This window comes from Eulemur rufifrons, chromosome 6, assembly GCF_041146395.1.
Source record: "Eulemur rufifrons isolate Redbay chromosome 6, OSU_ERuf_1, whole genome shotgun sequence".
Taxonomy (NCBI): Eukaryota; Metazoa; Chordata; class Mammalia; order Primates; family Lemuridae; genus Eulemur; species Eulemur rufifrons.
Genome location: NC_090988.1, coordinates 77171452 through 77193588, shown reverse-complemented (window position 1 = coordinate 77193588; position 22137 = coordinate 77171452). Strand labels below are relative to the sequence as shown.

General features: G+C 35.6%; 1 protein-coding gene across 2 annotated transcripts in view; it reads left to right on the top strand.

The window, feature by feature from the left end:
• The window catches only part of DCDC1 (doublecortin domain containing 1), a 376416-nt gene that overhangs the window by 215457 nt on the left and 138822 nt on the right, over positions 1-22137 (top strand). For both annotated transcript variants that reach the window (XM_069469763.1, XM_069469762.1), the window contains exons 16-18: positions 4298-4358; positions 13300-13434; positions 13812-13969. In XM_069469763.1, coding sequence (XP_069325864.1) covers positions 4298-4358; positions 13300-13434; positions 13812-13969 — 354 coding nt within the window. The remainder of the gene's footprint in view (positions 1-4297; positions 4359-13299; positions 13435-13811; positions 13970-22137) is intronic.

Here is a 22137-nt window from a genome sequence, read left to right as displayed (position 1 = left end):
TGATTAAATTAAAAAGCTTCTGCACAGCCAAAGAAACAGTCCAGAGAATAAACAGACCACCTACAGAATGGGAAAAAATTTTTGCATACTACACATCAGATAAAGGACTGATAACAAGAATCTATTTAGAACTCAGGAAAATCAGCAAGAAAAAATCAAGCAACCCTATCAAAAAGTGGGCAAAGGACATGAATAGAAATTTTTCAAAAGAAGATATAAAAATGGCTAACAAACATATGAAAAAGTGTTCAACATCTCTAATCATCAGGGAAATGCAAATCAAAACCACAATGAGATATCACTTAACCCCAGTGAGAATGGCCTTTATCAAAAAAACCCAAAACAACACATGTTGGCGTGGGTGTGGAGAGACAGGAACACTCATACACTGCTGGTGGGACTGCAAACTAGTGCAACCCCTGTGGAAAGCATTATGGAGGTATCTTAAACAGATTCAAGTAGACCTGCCATTTGACCCAGCAATCCCATTATTGGGCATATACCCAAAGGAAAAAAGGTCATTCTGTAACAAAGGCACGTGTACCCAAATGTTTATAGCAGCACAATTCACAATAGCAAAGATGTGGAAACAACCCAAATGCCCATCAATACATGATTGGATTAGTAAACTGTGGTATATGTATACCATGGAATATTACTCAGCTATAAGGAATGATGAAGATACGACATCTCTATGGTTCTCCTGGAGAGAGTTGGAACCCATTATATTAAGTGAAGTATCCCAAGAATGGAAAAACAAGCATCACATGTACTCACCAGAAAATTGGTTTCCCTGATCATCACCTAAATACAAATCTGGGAATGACACCAATTGGACATCAGACTGAGGTGGGGGGTGGGGGAGGGGATGGGGGTATGCCTACACAATGAGTGCATTGCGCACCGTTTGGGGAGTGGTAACACTTGAAGGTGCTGACTCGGGAAAGGGGGGGTGGGGAAAAAAAATATGAAACTATTGTTTTTAACTTGCACTGTTCACTTAATAATTTATCATGAATATTTCCCATATTATTTCATATTATTGTACAAGAAATAATGTATACATTATGAGGACATACTGTATCTAACAAGATATACTGTTAGACTCTTTGATTCTGTAAAATTAAATTGAAAAAAAAAATAAAAAAAATAAAAACAAAAAAAAAAAAAAAGAAAGTCAAAACTGAAATCAACATAATTCATCCTCAAGCCAATACTATAATCCAATTAAAGGCAAAATTCTGAATTTTATGGATTTTGATGGTTAGCATCAGTCTATTAATTACCAATTGCAGATGTCTCATACTTTGAAAAATCATCGCTTTCCATTTTATTTATCATGAAGAAATATGGTCACAGCAAGAGTGATTGCTTATGAGCAATAAAGTTGCACTGAGTTATAACCCATACACATTAAAATGATCTAAATTTTATCACAACCAAACACATTTCCATCAAGGCATTATAGCAATCACTCTTTTTAATTTTTTTTTTTTAAAGGAATGTAGTTCTAAGCTTGGGATTGACAGTCTTAAAGATCAACAATATTGTTTTGTTATTTCTTCATTCAGTGCTTGAAATACTAACTTTCTTAGTACGTCAGAAGTTGTTATAGTATGAAACTATTTAGTGATGATTTTAATACAATTAATTGTATAAAAACATTTATGATTGTATCAAAGTATATTAAGTCACTGTGATTATGTCAGATTATAATCAGCAAGACTAAAATATCAAGTCCATTTTCAATCTTCAAGTTACACAAAATAACTTGTGTTATACTTTTCCAACCTAATTGAGAAGGTGCTGAGCTGAAAGTCAGACATCCCAGATTCTAGTTCATATTGGATACTACATAGTGCTGTGATTTTGACCAGCTCATTTCCTTCTGTGTATCTCACTTTATTCATTTATAAAATGGGGACTAGCCCAGGATAGGCCTTCAGTTATGCTGAAATTCTCACAGTCTATGTGTTGTTTCTTGGGTAATCATTATTGTCAAAATCATAATTTTAGTTCTGGACCCCAAGTAAAAATAAAAAGAAAGCTCCTCTTTTCCTTTATTAATTACAAAATGAAAAGATCCCTAGAAAGACTACCTCTCCCAATACCTCCATCACCCCACCTAATGCCAAAATTGTTTGAGCAACAACTATATTGTCAAAGACGGAGAATGGGATTCTTAGCTTAGGGATCAGTTATGCCTTGCAAGACATTTCATTTAAAATTTTTACATAAGTATTAGAATTCTTTATATTTTCTCACATCTCTGCTCCCCTCTCCTCCATTCTGTTTTCATTTATTTTTATTAATAATTATTAAATAGTTTCCTCTTCTTTACCCAAATTTGACCTCTGAGACTTACCCTGGACTACTCTCTCTAACCTCCACCTCATCTATTCAATCACTAAATTATTTCTCATTTTATAATATTTTATATTATTTGTATAGGAAAATTATTTTGTATTATGTTATTTGTACAGGAATGTTATTTGTATAGGAAAAACAAACTGCTCTATACACTTCACTCCTGACACTAAATGTGTGAGTGTTTTTTTCACACCAAGCAGTTCTTCAATTCTCTGTGGACACCAGCTGTGTCTCCTATAATTCAACTCAGTTCTGACACTATCTACCTAGAGTTAGCATTGGATCCCACAAGTTAAGGGCTCACTCCTATTAATACAAGATTGCCTCCACTTCAGACTCCAATCAAAAGTCCCCGGTTGTTACTTATACTTCTGACCAACCAGCTATAAATCAGGATTCCTATGACCCCTCTTTGGGTTTGATAATTTGCTAGAAAGGCTCACAGAACTTAGGAAAACATTTACTTACTTTTACCAGTTTATTATAAAGGATATCATAAAGGATACAGATGAATAGTCAGATGAAGAGGTACATAGGACAAGGTCTGGAAGGATCCCAAGAACAGGAGCTTCTGTCCCTGTGGAGTTGGGTGCACCATTCTCTTGGCAGATGGAGGTGTTCTCAAACCTGGAAGCTCTCCAAATTCTGTATTTTAGGGATTTTTATGGAGCTAGGATTGATTATTAACTCATTTCTATAGCTCTTCTGCCCTCCCAAGAGGATGGGAATGGGCCTGAAGGTTCTAAGCTTCTAATCATGGCTTGGTCTTTCTGGTGACCAGCCCCCATGCAGGAGCCCTCCCAGAGTCACTTCATTAGAACTAACGATGCTCCATCACTCAAGAAATTTCAAGGGAGTTAGAAGCTCTGTGTCAGGAACCCAGAACAGAGACAATACGTTTCTTATTATTTCACAATTTTAAACATCTTATCCTTCCTTTCCTTACTGCTCTCATCATTCTAGTTCGGTGTTTTTAAAGTCTGGTCCATAGACCATATACATCCAAATTCCCCAATATTCCTATAATTGGAATCATTTGTAACACCTATTAATGTAGATTTCTGAGGGTCTATACCTTCAGAATCAAAATCTCTGAGGATAGGGATCTGGAAACCTATATTGTTATCAAGCACCCATTTCAATATGCCCAAGAATTCTTCATATTCTCATATATAGAATGGATGTGGACAAAAGACTAATGTGTAGTGAACCGATTTTAGACTGCTGCCTTTACATGTTATGCCCAGATCATATAGCACCTTGCTTTAGAATAGAGTATTACCTGACACCTCTTATTCTTAACCTGTGATGTTTCTGTCAAAACTAAGAGGTATTAGGAGAAGTCTTGCTTAACATCCTGTTACACTTAATTTAATTCATTTGTCCTACCTTTGTAAGATTTCTAAATATTAATGGATACATGATTAGTTAATTTAGGCATGGTTAACTTCATCACATTTTAGTTTTTGTTCTTACACACATTTTAGTTTTTGCTCAGAAAATATATTCCCTAATAGAATTATCTAGTTGTTTTAGAAGTAACTACTTGAAGTTCCTAATTTTCCATGGTATCTTTTTTTTTATACTCTTTCTGTTTCATAAAGGATCTTTTCCAGGGGGCAGAAATTTCTATAATATTATTGATTGTATTTATTCCATAAAACTCCTAATCACTGTTGCTATTAATAATACACCCACCCACACCCCCACACCTCCACACACACCACTTTGGGTACCAGAGCATCATAGCAGAGAAATTGGTTGTCTTTGGTAAAGCTTTAGCTGCTGAGATAGCAGTGATGATGGCAGAATCCTTGGTAGAGTGTGGGCAGTCCTCCTGCCAGGCAATATGGAAAATGATCATTTTGTTTGAAATGTTTCTGTGTGGAGAAAAGGTGTCAATCTCTAAATGACATTTTTATTACAGACACAAAGGAGATGAATTTCAGAAGTGGGTGTTTGGAACTGATGGCTGTATTTATTCTAAGGTAAGGACTTTATAAGCCACAGCTTTTCTATTCTAAGAAAAACCTATCCTAAGTGTTTCTATTCCCAGATTCTTAAAAAAAAAATACTGTCTATTGTTGCCAGCAAGAAATGCTTTTTATGAACAAATCATTTCTCTCTGTACCTAGATGTTTAGAATTTAACTTAACTCAATACTTTCTTTTGAGGTTTTGTTTTATTTTAAAACAAAAATTTTCCAAAGCCAAAAATAATCTTTTCTGATCATTACTATGATATGACCCAGAATTTCAGAGCATCACTTTCCTTATTCATTAAAATGAGGAGATGGTTGGAATTTGGAAAACTGACAATATCTACCAAAGCCGAACATGGCTATACAGCCCAGCAATTCCTCTACTAGTTATATATACTAACAGAAATGCTTACATATCTTAAAGAAAGGATATTTACTAAAATGTTAATAGCAGCACTAATTGTAGTAGCCTCAGAATAGGGATTACTCAAATACTTGTCAGCATTAGTATTACTGAAAGTTTGGCACTTGTCCCCAAGGCCACATCAGAAGGAAGAGGACAAGTGGTTTGAGGAGAAAGAAAGAGAAGTTTATTAATTTGCCAGCAAATGAGAAGGTTGGCAGACCTCCATCTCAAATTACCAACATACAGAGTTTTTAAAGGTTCTGATCAATCCCATCTTTGGATAAGACAATCTCGTGACCTCTGCCCAGATTAATCTCATCTTTGGCTAAGACAGTCTCCTGACTTCTGCCTGGAATAATCCCATCTCTTGTGGCACCAAGAACCAATGACACTCCCCTTCCCCCTCCTGATGCTGCCCCAAGGCAGGGATGCAGGTCCTAGTTCTCCAAAAGGAGTGGGGGATGTTTTAGAGAGACTTAAAACATTTTTGCCATTTTTTCAAGCCATTTCTTCTGTTACATTAGAAGGGATAAATAAATTATGATATATACTGTATATTCACTGGAATATTATATGGTATGATTGGCAAACTTCTTCTGTTAAGAGCCAGATACTAAATATTTTGGGCTTTGTAAGCCATACAATTTTTATCTTAGCTTCTCAACCCTGCTTTTGTAGTGTGAAAGCGACCATTGATGATATATAAACAAATGGGCATGTCTGTGTTTCAATAAAACTTTATTTATAGAAACAGGTCAGGCAGATTTGACTGATGGGCCATAGTTTTCAAATCCTGTGGTATAGCAGTGCCAATGAATGAACCACAACTATGCATAACAATGTATATTAATCTCATAAACATAATGGTAAACAAAAGAAACCAGATGCAAAAGAATACATCTGGTTCACTGTGTGATTTCAGTTATTTAACAGTTTGATACCAAGCAAAGCAAGAAATTTATTGTGTTATAAGTTGGAAGAGTGGTTAGGCCTGAAGCGGGTTACTGATTAAATGGGGGAACAGGGAAGAACTTCTGGTGTGTCTTGATATTCTGTTTCTTGACCTGGGATGGGCAACTGAATAGGCATTCACTATGTGAAAATGGATTAAATTATACACTTATGATTTGCATACTCTTATTTACATAAAAAGTTTAATAAAATGAGGACATTGGCCTGTGGTTCTCAAGGTTTTTTTCCTGCTCTATAATTCCAATCCTAAATAATGTTAATCAATCATTGATATTTTAAAAAGGCAAAAATTAGATTAATCAGATATTATCTGTTAGTGTTTGCCTTCAGAATACCACCCTCATGGTCTCAGATATGCTAGGTTACTTAGATGATTGAGACTGGAAATACATGGTATATTAGTTTCCTAGGGCTGCCAAAACAAAGCACCATGAACTTGGTGGCTTAAAACAGCAGAAATTTATTCTCTCACAGTTCTGGAAGCTAAAAGTCTGAAACTGAGGTTTGAACAATGCTGTGTTCTATCCATGTCCTCTGAGGGAAGACTTTTCCTTGTTTCTCTCACCTTCTCATAGTCCTAGGCATCGCTTGGTTTGTGGCAGCATGAATCTAATCTCTGCCATCATCTTCACATGGCTGTTTTTCCTTCATGTCTGTGTCTTCACATGACATTCTCCTCTCTGTATATGTCTGTGTCTAAATTTCCCTCTTTTTATAAGGACATAAATCATATTGAATTAGGGCACACCTTAATGACCCAATATTAACTTGATTGTCTGCAAAGACCTTATTTCCAAATAAAGTCACATTCACAGGTACCAGGGGTTAGGACTTCAACATACCGTTTTTTTGAGACACAATGTTACCAAAAGCTCAGCACTTGTCCTTGAGGCCGCATTAGAAGAACAAGGACAAATGGTTTGAGGGGAAGGAAAGAGGAATTTATTTATTTGCCAGAAAATGAGAAGGCTGGCAGACTCCTGTCTCAAAGTATTCACATCCTGCTTCTGAGCAGAAGTACAGAGCTTTTAAAGGTTCTGATCAATCCCATCTTCATTCAGCTAAGACAATCTTATGACCCCCTCTCGGATTATTCCCATCTTGGGGCTAAGACGATCTCATGTCCTCTGCCCAGACAATTCCCTTGAACCATCTCCTATGGCACAAAGAACAAAAGACATTCACCTGTCCATCTCGACTACTGACCTGAGACAGGGATGCAGGTACTAGTTCTCCAAAAGGAGTGGGTGATGTTTTAAACAGATATAAAACATTTTTGCTATTTTTTCAAGTCATTTTTTCTGTTACGTATTCCCTCCTATCTATGGGAGGAGGGGTGACTACTCTGTTATAACAATTCAACCTATAATACATAATGTGCCTGTTGTCAATTTATTGCCACTCAGTTCAAAATCTCTCCTTTATTGCCTGGCAACTGCCTTAGGCAGCTTTGAAGCAAAGTGCTGCCAGTGGGGCACATCCTTGTAAATGCTTTCCTCAAGCATATCCCTTTTGGGTTGTATCTTAGTTTTGTTTGTGCTACTGTAAAAAATGCCACAGACTGGGTAATTTATAAATAATAGACATTTATTTTTCATAGTTCTGGAGGCTAGGAAGTCCAAGATTAGGACGCCAGTAGGTTTAGTGTCTGGTGAGGGCTGCTCTGTACTTCCAAGATGGCGTCTTATTTCTGCATCCTCTGAAGGGGACAAATGCTGTGTCCTCACATGGCAGAAGGGATGGAAGGGAATGAACATACCCTCTCAATCCTTCGATAAAGGCCCTAATCCCACTCATGAGGGCTCCACACTTAGAAGCCTCACCCCTTAATACTACCACATTGGCAGTTAAGTTTCAACATATGATTTTGGGTACACATTCAGACCATAGCATTCACCTCTGGCCCCCAAAATTCATTGTCCTTCTCACGTGCAAAATACATTCATTCCATCCCAATAACGTCAAAAGTCTTCAACTTGTTCCTGCACCAACTCAAAAGTCTAAAGTACAAAGTCTCATCCCAATATCATCTAAATCAGATATGGATATGACTCAAAGGTCTGGTTCATTATGAGGCAAATTGCTGTCCAGCTTTATAGCTGTGAAATCAAATAAGTTATATGCTTCCAAAATACAATAGTGGGACAGGCATAGGATAGACATTCTCAATCCACAGTGTGGAAATAGGAAAGAAGAAAGGGGTAACAAGTTCCAAGTAAGTCCAAAACTCAACCAAGCAAATGACATTAAATCTTGAGGCTTGAAAATCATCTTCTTTGATTCTGTGCCTCACCTTCTGGACACACTGGGGTAGAGGTTGGATCCCCAAGATCCTAGGCAGCCCCATCCCCATGGATTTGCTGGGTGTAGCCCATACCACACGTCTCATGGGTTGGAGTCTCATGCATATACCTTTCCCAGGCTGGAGTTGCACACTGGTGGCTCTACAGTTCTGGGGTCTTGGGAGTGGCTTCGTTCTCACAGCTCCACTAGTTATTGCCTTAGTGGAGACTATTTGTGGCAGCCCCACCCCATGGCAGTTTTCTGCCTAGGCCCAAGGCTCTCTGAGACATCCTTTGAAATCAAGGTGGGGGTAGCCAGGCCTACACAGCTCATGCACTCTTGTGTACCTTCAGAATTAGCATAATGTGGATAACCCCAAGATTTACCACCTGTGCCTTCCAAAGCGGTAGCCATTGCAGTTAACACTGTACCTGGGCCCACTTCAGCCACAGCTAGGGTGGCTGAGGACTGCTGTGCCCAAATACAGGAAGCAGAAACTTGAAGCAGCCCTGGGCAGCTTGCCCAGAGGTCCCATGTGCACCCTGGGCACCTCCTTTTGAGCTGTTCTGCCCTCAAGGCTCTGGCATTCTAGGCCTATGATGGGTGGAGTAGCCACAAAAATCTCAGAAATGCCTTCAGGGTTATTCTTCCACTGTCCTGATGAATAATATTTGGCTTTCTTCTATCCATACTAATGTCCTTAAAAATGTTTACTTGGCCACACTCTTGGTGTTTTCTCCTGAACACACATTTTATCCTTTATAACCTGGCCAGGTTGAGAATTCCTCAAATCTTTAAGTTTTGCTTTCCTTGTAATTATAAATTCTATCTTTAATTTGTTTATCTCTTCTCAAGTTTTACTATAAGCTGTCAAGAGAAGCCATGTAGCACCCTCAACACTTTGCATAGATAACTTTTCTGCAAAATATCCTAGTTCATTGCTCTTAAATTCTGCCTTCCATAAAACCTTAGAACATGGGCAGAATGCAGACAAGTTCTTTGCCAATTTGTAAAAAGGATGGCCTTTCTTTCAACTTTAATAAGATATTCCTTATTTTTCTCTAAGATCTCATCAGAATGGCCTTTACTTTCCATATTTCTATGAATATTCTGATCATGACCACTTAAGTAATATCTTAGAAGACTTAGGCTCTGTCTACAGCTCTCCTCTTCTTCTGAGTTCTCTCCAGCATCACCCTTTATGGTCTGCTCATGGCACTACAGGTTTTTTTCTAGCCTACTTCCCCAAACTCTTATAGCCCCTGCCCATTACCCAGTTCCAAAGCTGCTTCCACATTTTCATATATTTCCTGCCTTAGTTTCATTTGTGCTGCTGTAACGAAATCCCACAGACTGGGTCATTTATAAACAATAGAAACTTATTTTTCACACTTCTGGAAGCTGAGCCAATGTGTATGACCGTGGCCTGGGGAGCTATGCCCAAGAAGTCTTGAGCAAGTGATCCCAAGCTAGTTGGTTTACAGTTTGGTTTTATATATTTTAGAGAGACAGGAATTGCAGGTGAAATCATAAATCAATACATGGGAGGTGTACCTTGGTCTGGCCTGAAAAGGTAGGATATCTCCAAGTGGGAGCCTGCAGGTTATATGTGAGTTCAAAGATTCCCTGATTTGTAATTTATTAAAGAAATGAAGCTTTGTCTAGGCCAGGCACAGTGGCTCATACTTGTAATCCTAGCACTTTGGGAGGCCAGGGTGGGAGGATTGCTTGAGGCCAGGAGTTCAAGACCAGCCATGATAATATAGTGAGACCCTGTCTTTACAAAAAAATAAGAAAATTTAGCCAGGCATGGTGGCCTGCACCTGTAGTCCTATAATGATGCTACTGCACTCTAGATTGGCTAACAGAGTAAGACCCTGTCTCAGAAAAAAAAAAAAAAAAAAAAGCAAAAGGAGGAAACTAAAGGCTTGGAATGTTTTAAGTTAAGATAAAGAAGTCTGTTGACTATAAACAAAGAGACAAGCCACAATATACTGACTCAAGTGATCTGTTAAGCAAATTGATGGCCTGCAGGTGATTTAATCTTTGCTCTACATGGCCTTAGGTCCTGTTAATAATTTAGTATCTTGTTGTCACAAAGAATCTGCTTTATCAATATATGATATCTGTTTTAACATTAATGCTGGTCAATTGTATCTAAACTGCAACAGGAGAGGGTATAATAAAGCATGTCCGACCTCCCTTCCCTTCAGGGCCAGGAACTCAGTTTTAAGGTTTTTCTGGAGTCCCCATGGCCAAGAGGGGATCCATGCAGGTGTCAGGGTGCCTAGGATTTTATTTTAGTTCACACTAACTCAACCAAGATGATACATCCTTAGCACTGCTCATAAGCAGGGAATTTGACACAGCCATGAAATGTCAAAGCATTTAAAAAATTGCCTTTATCTAACTTAGCTCAAGATTCACCCCAACTTTCCCCTTATTCATCCCTCATTCCATTACTGATCTTCACCATATTCCTGAGCCAGAGTGAGGCTCTAGGTGGGTGGAGAGGGAGTCACAGAAAGAATAAAGCATGTATATCTCGGTAAAAAGAAAAAGTAGAATTTTGAGACTGTACCAAAATATCCCTCTAGCTGTTTGACTTAATTCTGAGACATACTGAACTCAGTCAATTCCTATTACCTAAGAACATAATTCCATCATATACAAGTCTCAGTCCTTCTACCAATAGTTAGAAGAACAGAATCAAAGTTTTAAGTATACTTTCTTCTTTTGCCTCCCCAGATTTAGATGCTTGAACATCCACTTCTGCTCAGTTGTTCTTTTTACTTCTCCTTTTCTCTCAATTTATAATTTTCTGATTATTCCCAACAATACTATTGCTGGTTATCAAATGATACATACTTTCATATTTCAAACATAATTCATTTTAGAGAAGGTTTTGATTCTAAAACTTTATTCCCAAACAAAATCATTGGTATTTTTATAGTAGTTATTCTAAATTCACAGAGCAAAACTGTTTATTAATGAGGCATTTCATTTTAGAGGTTTAGAAATTTTGATTTGCTCTAAATTTAGTCATATCCAAACTATTTCCATCTAGTTAAGGATAAATGGAAGATAATTTAATAATTATTTGCAGCTAGATCAAAATGAAGCTCATGTCATTTATTTATTTACTACTTTAAAAAGGCAGAATTACCGCTTTAGGATATTAATACTAATCTTGGCTCCAGCACTTATTAGCTGTGTGGCCTTAGGTAAGTCCTTTGACCTTTTTTAAGCTTCACATTCTTCCTCTGCAAAATGAAGATATTAATACCAACATTTTAAGTATTTGGCACAGATCCTGGCCTGTAACAGCTGACCAACAATTTGTAGCTAATAATGATAATAATGAACAAATTTAAATGCATTTATTGTGTTTTGTTGTGTTGTTTTTACTTGGATAAATTTTTTCTTTTGTTTTGTTGTTTTTAAAGTTAATTATTCTACTGCTCATTTGCAAAAAGACAATAACATTACATCACTTCCTTTATACAATTCACTAGTTTCAGCTAAATTAAAAATTTAAACTTAAATATGGATTAAAGCATCTAACCCAATGTGATAGTGAGTGGACATCTTTATAAGTATGCAAACAAAAATAGAATTCATTAAGGAAAAGACTAATGATTTTGAATATATAAAAATTTAAGAACTCCTAAATCTAAAATAATGTAAGCAAAAATAAAAAGGGAAATATGACAAATAGGGAAAATCCTTGCAAATATAAACATTAGAGAGTGGGATAATACTCTTAATATGTAATAAGCCTGATATAGCAATAGAAAAAGATATACATTTCAATAGAAAAATGGGCAAAGGGTGTGAAAAGGAAATACATGACAAAAGAGAAATCGAAAGAGCCAAATAAAATGAAAAAGTTTAGTCTCACTAGAGATTAAATAACTGTAAAACAATGAGATACTATTTTTTCCCTATTAAAAATAGGAAGATGTAAAACTAGGAATATCCAATGTTAATGTAGATGTGAGAAAACAAACATACTTATTTTGTGTTAGTATTAGCTATCTATTGCTGTGTAACAAATTATCTCAAAGCATAGTAATTTAAAACAGCAGACATTTATTATCTCACAATTTCTGTGGACCAGGAATCTGGAGTGGCTTACCTGGGTAGTTCTAACTCAAAATTTCTTATGAGACTGTAGCCAAGGTGTAAATCAGAGTTGCAAACATCTGAGTCTTAGCTATGGCTGGAAGATCTGCTTCTAAGTACACTTACGTTGTTGCCCAGAGGCATTAGTTCCTCACTCTGTGGGTCTCTCATAGTGCTGTTCTCAACATAAGCTACTGAGCCAAAAGAGTGAGAGAGAGCAAGAGAGCAAAATGGAAGCTGAAGTGTCTCTTATAACCTAATCTCAGCAGTTCTACCACTTCTGCCAAATTCTTTGGGTCACATAGACCAACCCTGGTATGATGTGTGAGGGGACTACCAAAGGGTATGAATACAAGGAGGCAGGGAACATTGGGGGCCATCTAAGAAGCTGGTACAATAATGAGGGTCAGTTTGGCATTATCAAAATCCTCAAAGAATGCATATTCCTTATAACTCAGAAATTCCACTTATAGCAACTTACCCCAAGGACTTTATCTAGCAGAAGATTCCAAATGAGAGTCAGCAATTGGCTAACTAAAGACCTCATGATTATAGTATGCCTCACATGCTTCCTTTATATTTGATGTATCGTAAATATTTGTTCCTTTGTGTTATTTAGTAAATCATAAATATCAAATGTCCATTTTGTCCTTCCAGCCCTTTCTATCTATGTTCATAGACATACGCTCTACTCTGTGTCTGACACTTCTCAGGTTACTAACTTGTCTATACTTAATGCAGCTGTTTCATCCATTCTATTTGTTTTCTTATCCTGTAGAGCAGAATTGAATACTCCCAAACAATACAGCAACTACACATTATGTACATGTATTGTGTTTACAATACTACCTTGTATATAGAAATAACTCAATAAATGTTAGCTATCATTATTAATATATAGGATAGCTTTACTATTTTAATCTTATCAAAGGATGAAGATTAACTAACTAGCTAAACTTGATCAGATTAAACAACAAATTGGAAATTTTAATATTAAAGTAATTTGGCTTGATTTTGACTACAAATTGATAATAAAAAGTGTGACATTTAGCCAGACCTTTTTCCTATTAATCTAATTTATCCTTCCTTCTTTCCAGTTGGATAGATTCTTTACTATTGTTTATAAGGCTGGTACTACTTTTTATTTTTTCTGTTTTTACAGGCTTATCCTCAGTTTGTTCTGACCTACCTAGAGAAGCTAAATGCACAAGTGGATGTGACCCAGACAGAGTATCACATTCACCACGGTGCCTGGACCACAGCTCATCAGGAACATGGCAGAAACTTAGCAGAAGAGGTCAGTGTAGTGAGCCAGAGGCAAGACAGAAATAGATCTCTAAAATGTATTTTGAAAAGAGAAAAAATGTTCAAGTTGCTCTCAGGAGGCAAGCATGAATTCACCTTAATGTTACTGATTGTTTAAAATCATACACATAATATACTATCTATATGCACATTTATGTTTATATAAACATTATTTTATTAAATAGATGGCAATGCATTCGCTTTTCTTAGGACTGCCTTCTTTTGTTCTGCTAATGTACAAATGATTTATGTGTTGTATGGAGACTGAAGCAACCATGAAAAGTGCAATGTTATATTTTTGGCATATACAGTATAAACATTTCCACTTGATGAAAATTAGCTACAATATTCCCATATTTCATTTATTAGGTTCTGCAAAAAAGTGCCAGCAACACTGTTCTGAAGGAACTGCCAGAACCCTCAGACACCCATTTAATGCCAGAAGGTTCTCTTGAGGAGACGGGACAGCTGACAGTGGCACTAGTGAGGAAACTGGAAGAGAAACATCCTAAGGCTTCCGCTCAGAGGTAAGGTACTGACAGAACTGAGCTTTATTGCTCAATGACATTCGATGTTTTCCTTCAGTTTCATGTAAGATTGATTTCTTGAAGATTATTGAAATATCTCACAAGCCCTTTGGCTTTCAAGCATAGTAGTTTTCGGGTCACATTTGATGAAGAGAGGTGACATTTATTTTATGTATTTCATGAAAGATGTACGTTGTTGTTTATGAGTATACTTATGATGGGTTGCTGTCCCGGGATCTCACTAAAATACTCTGAAATAACATAATTAAGCTAAGGCAGTATTGAGCATATATCCGATTGTGAAAATACCAAGAGGTCTTTAAGAAGGCTATCCCCATGAGCTATCCCTTTTATTTTCCATGAGGAGAACATTATATTTGGACCCAAGGGTAAATCCAAAGTAGATGGTCTCTAAGCACTGATAACTTAACAAAGTAACACCTTTTCTATTACTAAAATATAAGTAACATCAGTGATTTTGCTAACCAATTGGAAATAATCCTGAGTTGAAAAATATAAACTATTTCTTTGATCCTATTTATTTAATTGGCAACCAAAGTTTATTATTATTCTTATTTTGTTTCATTTGATGTTGTAAATTACAAATTGACTTTATAAACTGCAATTTTAATCTGTAACTGTTTGAAATTACTGTTGACTGAAATACTTTTAAAGAAGTAATATAATTCTTATCATACTAAAGTTTAAGGCAATTCCTCAATTTAAATATACTAACTGCAGATAGAAATGTCACTGGCATAAAAAAGAAAAAAATTGACAACTTTTTATTTCATGAAAAGCTACTTTATATTCTTAAGTTATATATTACTGCCTGGGATTGTGACATTTTTTTTCTGATAGATAGCAAAAATTACTCTTCAATTTATTATTATCTCTTTAACTTATTGTTAAACCTGAAATCCTTTGCATTTGTTGTTTTGAAGATAGAACACAGACAAACAAAGAAACAAATTTAGTACCTTACTGTATCATAGTATGGGGGTGTCCTGAGTGGTATGAAAACTTAGGTTCCAAGTCTTCTTTCTCCTGCTACTTATATTTTAATCACACACAAGGTTCTCAGCTCTCTGATGCTCCACAGCAAGACCACAGGACCACACAGCCATGTAGCCAGGCCCCTGCATACACTCTCTGCCATTATCACTTCACTAGAATGCAAGTCCCTTGGCAACAGTCTTTATCTGATGTTTTCATCGAAAGTAGGAACTCAAGAAACACTGGGGTACTTGGGAACTCATAGTACAGCTCTGTGGGGCTGTTGTCAGCCTCTCTAGACTCTTTCCATTTCTACTCTACCCTTTTTGAGAGAATTCTGGGGCTTGTCGTTATCCTGGGCTCTACTCAAGAAAGAGGTGCCAGTTGCTTTGACTCTCAGATTTCTTAAGCCTATATGGGATCTCTGTGTTTGCCCTGGCCCCAGTGATAACTCACCTACTTCCCTGGGATTTCCTCCTTTTCCAGCTTGGACATATTTTTTCTGAGAGTTCAGAGAGCATTGGATAATTCAGGGATTTGGCATTCTTTTTTCTTTACTGGGGCAATACGATCTAAAGACTGAATGTTGGAAGAAGGGCATATAGTGAGGAAAAGTGAGGCCGAAGGAAAAAAAAAGGTGATTAATTGGTTAATATCAGCTAACATACCACAATACCTATTTGAATTATTAGAATTAAATGAGATATCTTTAAATTTCCAGGACCGTAGTAACCACCCAATAACTGGTAGTTGTGAAGATGTTCTGAAAACAAGTAGAGATAGAAATAATTTTTAATGAGGTTGTATTTAGATTTGTGTGTTTTAGTCAATAGGAATTGACTGGTAAATATATTTGGGATTTTATTTCACAAGAAAGTGCCTAGGGGCCTTTTCTTAGTGAGCATTCCTCTGGGTTTATGTTTTAGGTTCCAGCAATTCTTTCTGCCTTATTTTTCTTTTCTTCTCTTAAGGTGACAGGGATTTATCTACATTCTCCCCTCTCTACCCTGACAATTTATCACAGTAGATACAACTCAGTTTCTCTCTTAAAACAAAGGCATGTGTGCGCGCACACACAAGCACGAAGGAACACACACACACACATGCACACACACTCTCTCTCTCTCAAATAATCAGCCAAAACAAGGCTCTCTCACCTACAGAATCATTTCATTTAATTTGCTTTTCAAACACTGTGGAAAGCAATCTGATTGTTGATACCTTCTTGTTTGTGACATGGAAAAATTTCTTTTTTTCATTGAAGAAAAAAATTCCCTTACTATATAGGGTCTTAAATGTAAGATTTTTGGTTCATGGTAGGTAATATTTTCTTGTTTGCTTTAGCCACAACTTAACAAAATATTTTTGCTCTCTTTATCAATGACGTATAGAAATGTGTTTCTCTCCCTGCTTGGGTAAAGTAAGTTGTGTGTACATTGAATTCTAAGTTTGGTCCAAAGTAAAATAAATGCCATATTCTGGTATTTTAAAGTGTCGAGAATGTGCGTGTTTAAGTTAGTTTATCCAAAGGAGTCCTTTGCCCTTATTTAAATTGAATAGGGGGTGGGGAAGGACTGGGACAGCCAACAAAGCATGCTGACCCAGCTTGTCACCCAGTGACCTGTGAGAAGGAAATAATGAACTGTGAGTAGCTGTCATCTTAACTGTTTCTGACAGTTTGCCTTTGGGCACATCTGTGTTAGCTGCATTGGAAAGGCCTTTGTTCTTTTCCCACTAGTGACTTTGTGGAGCGCTGAGGGGTTTGCTAGCTACTGTACTCCTCACCGGCCCTTCCTTCCCAGGGAAGCGAGCAGCTGCCGCAGATCGCACTGACATTTCTCCTCATGACTCAACTTGGCATGTACTTCACTCTTTTCAAAGAGAACATATATTTAAAAGTCCTCTGATTTTTTTTCAATTAAAGTGACTCATGAGTTTTAATACTAATAAAAAAGCAAGTTTTAAAATATTTAGTATTACCCTAGTTTTATACAGATAAAGGTAAAGACAAATAGGTAGCCAACCAGATGGGCAGGTGATTTGAAGGAAATATATCAAAATATTGACAGTTGTCCTGATCTTTTAAGTATCCCTGCCTGCATAAAGTTGTGTGTACGTTGAATTCTAAGTTTGGTCTGAAGAAAATAAATGCCATATTCTGGTATTTTAAAGTGTCTAGAATGTATGTAAGTTAGTTTACCCAAAGGAGTCCTTTACCCTTATTTAAATTGAATAGGGGGTGGGGAAATAACTTATTTTCTAAATTTTAATAATTAAACATTATATTTGCATTAGGAAAAAATCAATATGTTATGAAAAGCATTTTTAATGTAGACACTTGATACATACTTTACTAGTAAGAATGTTTGGACTTAAATAGGTAAGGCTACGTTACATTTTATTTTATATTTTTCCACTGATAATTTTTAAATTAACCTCTAATAATTTAAACTTAAAAATATTGCAGTATTTACATTTTAAAGTTAATCTAGTAATACAATTTTATAATTATTAGGAGATGTAATTTGATCAGAAACAGGTGTTTCTGTTCCCTGGTTTCCGGAACTATAACTACTATTTCAATTGTAATGAAAGCAGAACATTTTGAATAATACATATCATACCCTAAGAGAATTGTTTAAATTAAAATCAAAGCTTCATTTATAAAATATAATCCCTGAGTCAGTTTTAAAGCCTTATTTACATTTTTATAATTGCTGTAAAATCAGTTCTTCTACTCTAATTATGTCTGTCTACAATTGGCATGGAATAAACACTGAGCATTTGGTTTTCACTTTATTATATTTCCCATTTAAAGAAAATATAAATCGAAACTATACTGCATTGGTCAATTTTTTTGAGACCTCCTGATAAAATGGAAGAAATGAAGCTTGAAAGAACTGACTTTTTTTGTCTGTATTCAAGGTTTTTCTCTCTTAGGAACAGATTTGTGATGCACTAGCTAGCTAAAGGAACTAGAAGAAAGGGAAATTAATTTGCAAAGAAAGGAAAATTAATGGTAATGAGAAAATATTTAAGCAGATAAATGATGATAATGTCTATATAATGATAAATTATAAAATTTTAAATATTGAGAGTCATTCTGAATTTCTTGGGTATTCAGTTGCATATGATTTATCATTCTAAATCATTATATAGTTTTGCATTTAATTGATGGTAATCTGTAACCATCTTGTTTGCTTTTAACTTTCCCTTCATTTTGTTCAATAAATATCAACACCATTTTCGTAGAGAAGTGAATGTACAGGTCAGTTTTGGGAATCGTCACACTCTGTCTTTTTAAAGAAAGTAAACTATTTAAATCGCCACAGCTCCGATTCTTATTTCTAGAACTCTTACCAATAATGGTAAATATTAATATAATTGCTTTTGATATTCACTAAATCTAACCATACTTTCTAGGAATAAAGTCCCATGTTAGATTACATTACTTTTCTTAGTTATTGAAGATGCTCAGCTTTAAGCATTTGTCTTTAGCTCTGTTATCCTATATACGAGAATATAGCATTATATATAAGAACAGGAAATTATTGTGTATTCCAGAGATGTGAAGATATAATTTTGGCTTTTAATTATTAATATAAAAGTCAAATATGATATTAGCTGATATTCTGATATTGTTCTCTGTTTGGGTTTTGGTATATTCAAAAAATTAATTCCCCTGTGTTCTCTGTGCATTAAAATAAAGTGAAGAAATAATATAATTGCACCTGCTTCTTTGAAACAAAGTCAAAATCAAGCATTCCAAAGGATTAGGTTTATGTCTATAAATTTTCATTAATTCAGAAATTATCAAAGACTTTCAAGTAAGCATTTTATAATTAATTTTTGTTCTTGTTTGCTGCCATGACGTACCCATTCAACTATGCCACTTAATTTCTACTTTTACAATGTACTATTTGTCTTTCTATTCTATTCAATATTGGTGATAGAACTATTTAAGGGATGAATGGGAATCTCTACTCCTACCTTCTTCAAACTTGTAGCCCCCAAACTAGAGGGTCTAGTATTATAATAGTAAAAGCAGTAGGTAATGAGCTTCTGGATTGGGTAGTGTGGCTGGAAACAGAGACAGGTGGTAGAGATATTATTAAGTTACAGTACATGGACTTGGATAACAGCAGAGTGCAAGCAGTCAAAATGACCTGTAGCTTAGCTTCCTAAGTTGTCTGTGCCTTTCTACCCTTGTCTTCCTACAATTTATTCTCTACTTGATGATCAGAGTGATCCTATTTTTTTTTTTTTTTTTTTTTTTAGAGACAGGGTCTCACTCTGTCGCCCAGGCTGAAGTGGTGCAGTGGTATGATCACAGCTCACTGCAGCCTTGAAGTCCTGGGCTCAAGCAATCCTCCTGCCTCAGCCTCCTGAGTAGCTGGGACTACAGGTGGGCACCACGATGCCTGGTTAATTTTTCTTGTTTTTTGTAGAGAAGGAGTTTCACTATGTTGCCCAGACTGGTCTTGAACTTCTGTCCTCAGTTGATCTTCCTGCCTTGGCCTCACTGGAATTACAGGCGTAAGCCACCACACCTTGCCTCAGAGTGATCCTTTAACATTCATAAGTCAGATCATGGAAGTCCTCAGCTCCAAATGTTCCAATGCCTTTTTATTTTCTTTGGAGTGAAATCGAAGTCTTTATGCTACATGGTCCTACCTTACCAGGCCCATGGTACCTCTAACCACCATTCTCCCCTCCCTTCCTCTGCTCCAGTCATCTTGGCTTCATGGCTGTTTCTCAAACATGGCATATATGCTCATACCCTGTCACTCTATTTTCATATTTTATTTTCCTTCAAGGCACTTATTGCTACTTGTCATATATGTATTTATTTACTGTCTGAATTGCCCAATTAGAATGTAAGCTCCACTTCAGCAGGAACTTTGTTTTATTCACATCTATACATCCAGGGCCAGAATATGCCTTGTATATATTAGATACTCAATACAAAGTTGTTGAATGAATGAACAAACCAATGAATTAAGCAGTATGATTAATGGAAATAGGAAAATGAAAAGGGCAGCTAGCTTGAGCATTCATATGTACATTTCAAGACCCTCCTGTCTGCTGGACAACAGTAACCCCATGACCTACTTATATGTCGATCCAGAACTGAGCCCAACTATTCCAATGACTTTCTTAACTGATTTCTACAGCTCCTATTTCTTTCATCCTTTAGTAGTACACAAATATTTATTGAGCGTTTTTTATGTTCTGAGTACCATCCTGTGGTATCCTAGACACTGGAGATACAATATTGACAAGACAGGTGTACTTTCTGGTCTCGCAGAGCCTGTCTCCACAGAATCTAAAGAGAGGTATTTAAAAAGCATTACAATAAAGAGAGAGTGATGAGTGTTACTACAGAGATAAGATAGTTCATCCTGAACACTTCTCCCTGGTGGTATGCTTTTGAAGTATGACCTTTAACATTTCACTCATTGATTCATAATTTTTCAGTGTTTACCCATTTCCTACTAAGTTAAATAAAACATCAACTGTCAGACCCACTGTACTACATTCTTATGTCTCAGAATCTCCCTGTGCTTGATAGATTCAGGATGACTGTACTTGGCTCATGCTGGTTTGCTTGATGAAATGCCCTGAATCCCCTTTTATCTACCTAAAATCTTACCCTCTGCCTGATCCATTTATATTGGTTATTTTTCCGCTTTTCTTCTCTTCTGATATATACATTTAAGGATATAAATTTACCTCTAAGCATGGCTTTAGCTTCATTCTACAAATTCTAATATTTTATATTTTCATTATCCTTTCCATTTTTTATCTTTTGATCCATGCATTATTTAGAAGCATATATTCTAATTTCCAAATATATGAAACATTTCAGGTTTATATGTGTGTTATTGACTTCTCAATTAATTTTACTGTGATTGAAGTACATTTTTGATATGAATTCAAGTCTGATATTTGTTGTGATTTGCTTTATGGCCCATTTAGCATATGGATAATTTTTATAAGTGATCCATGTGTCTGTGAAAAGAATATGTATTCTGCAGTTTGGGGTATAGCGTTCTGTATATGTCAATTAGATTAAGTTTGATACATGTGTTTCAAATCTTGTATATACTGACTGATATTTTGTCTGCTTGTTATATTATTTACTGAGAGAGATATGGTTAAAATCTCCCACTATAATTGTTGATTTGTCTATTTCTTCTTTGAGTTTTATGAATTTTTTTTGCTATAATTTGAGACTATCTATTAGGTACATGCAATTCTAGAATTATATCATTCTGGTGAATAAAAGCTTATATTTTTATGAAATGCCCCCCAACCCTTTTAAAAGTTTACTTTGTCTCATATTAAATATAGTGGTCCCAACTTTTTGGTCAGTGTTTACATGATATATTTTTGTATCCTTTTACTTTCAAACTTTATGTTGGAGTGTTTTGTATGAAAGCATATTTTTTTAATGTAGTATGACAATCTATGTCTTTTAATTGAGGTATTTAGTACATTTACCTATAATGTAATTACTGTTATTTCAGGAGTTTAAATCTAACATGTTAATATTTTATTTCTATGTGTTCCATCTATACTGTGTACTGTTTTTCCCTCTCTTTTTATGCCTTCTCTTGGATTTATTATTTTATTTAATTCCCTTCTTCCCAATTATCTTGGAAGTTATACATTCTTTCGTTACTTTTTTAGTGATTACTATAGAGATTACATATGCTTCCTTGACTTATCAACCTTTAATATAAATTAATGTTTTTATCATTTCACAAACAGTTCAAAGACCTTGAAAACTTTATCTCCATATTTGCATTTTCTGTCTAAATACTGGTGTGTTTTAATTCTATGTGTGTTTTAAACCTCCCAAAACATTATAATTATTATTTTCTATGGTAAATATTCATTTTGACTTACACACATTTTTACCCTTTCTGTTGATCTTTCTTTCTTTCTTATCTCGGACTTCTATCAGGAATAATTTTCCTTCTATTTAAAGAATATCTTTTAATGTTTCCTTAGGTATGGGTCTGCTGATCATGAATTAACTTCATTTTTATTTGTCTTAAAATATCTATATTTCACTTTACATTTTTATTTTCATATTTTTGCTGATGTGAAATTCTAGGTTGTCAGCTTTTTTTCCTCCTACAAGCACATTGACGATATCATTTCAT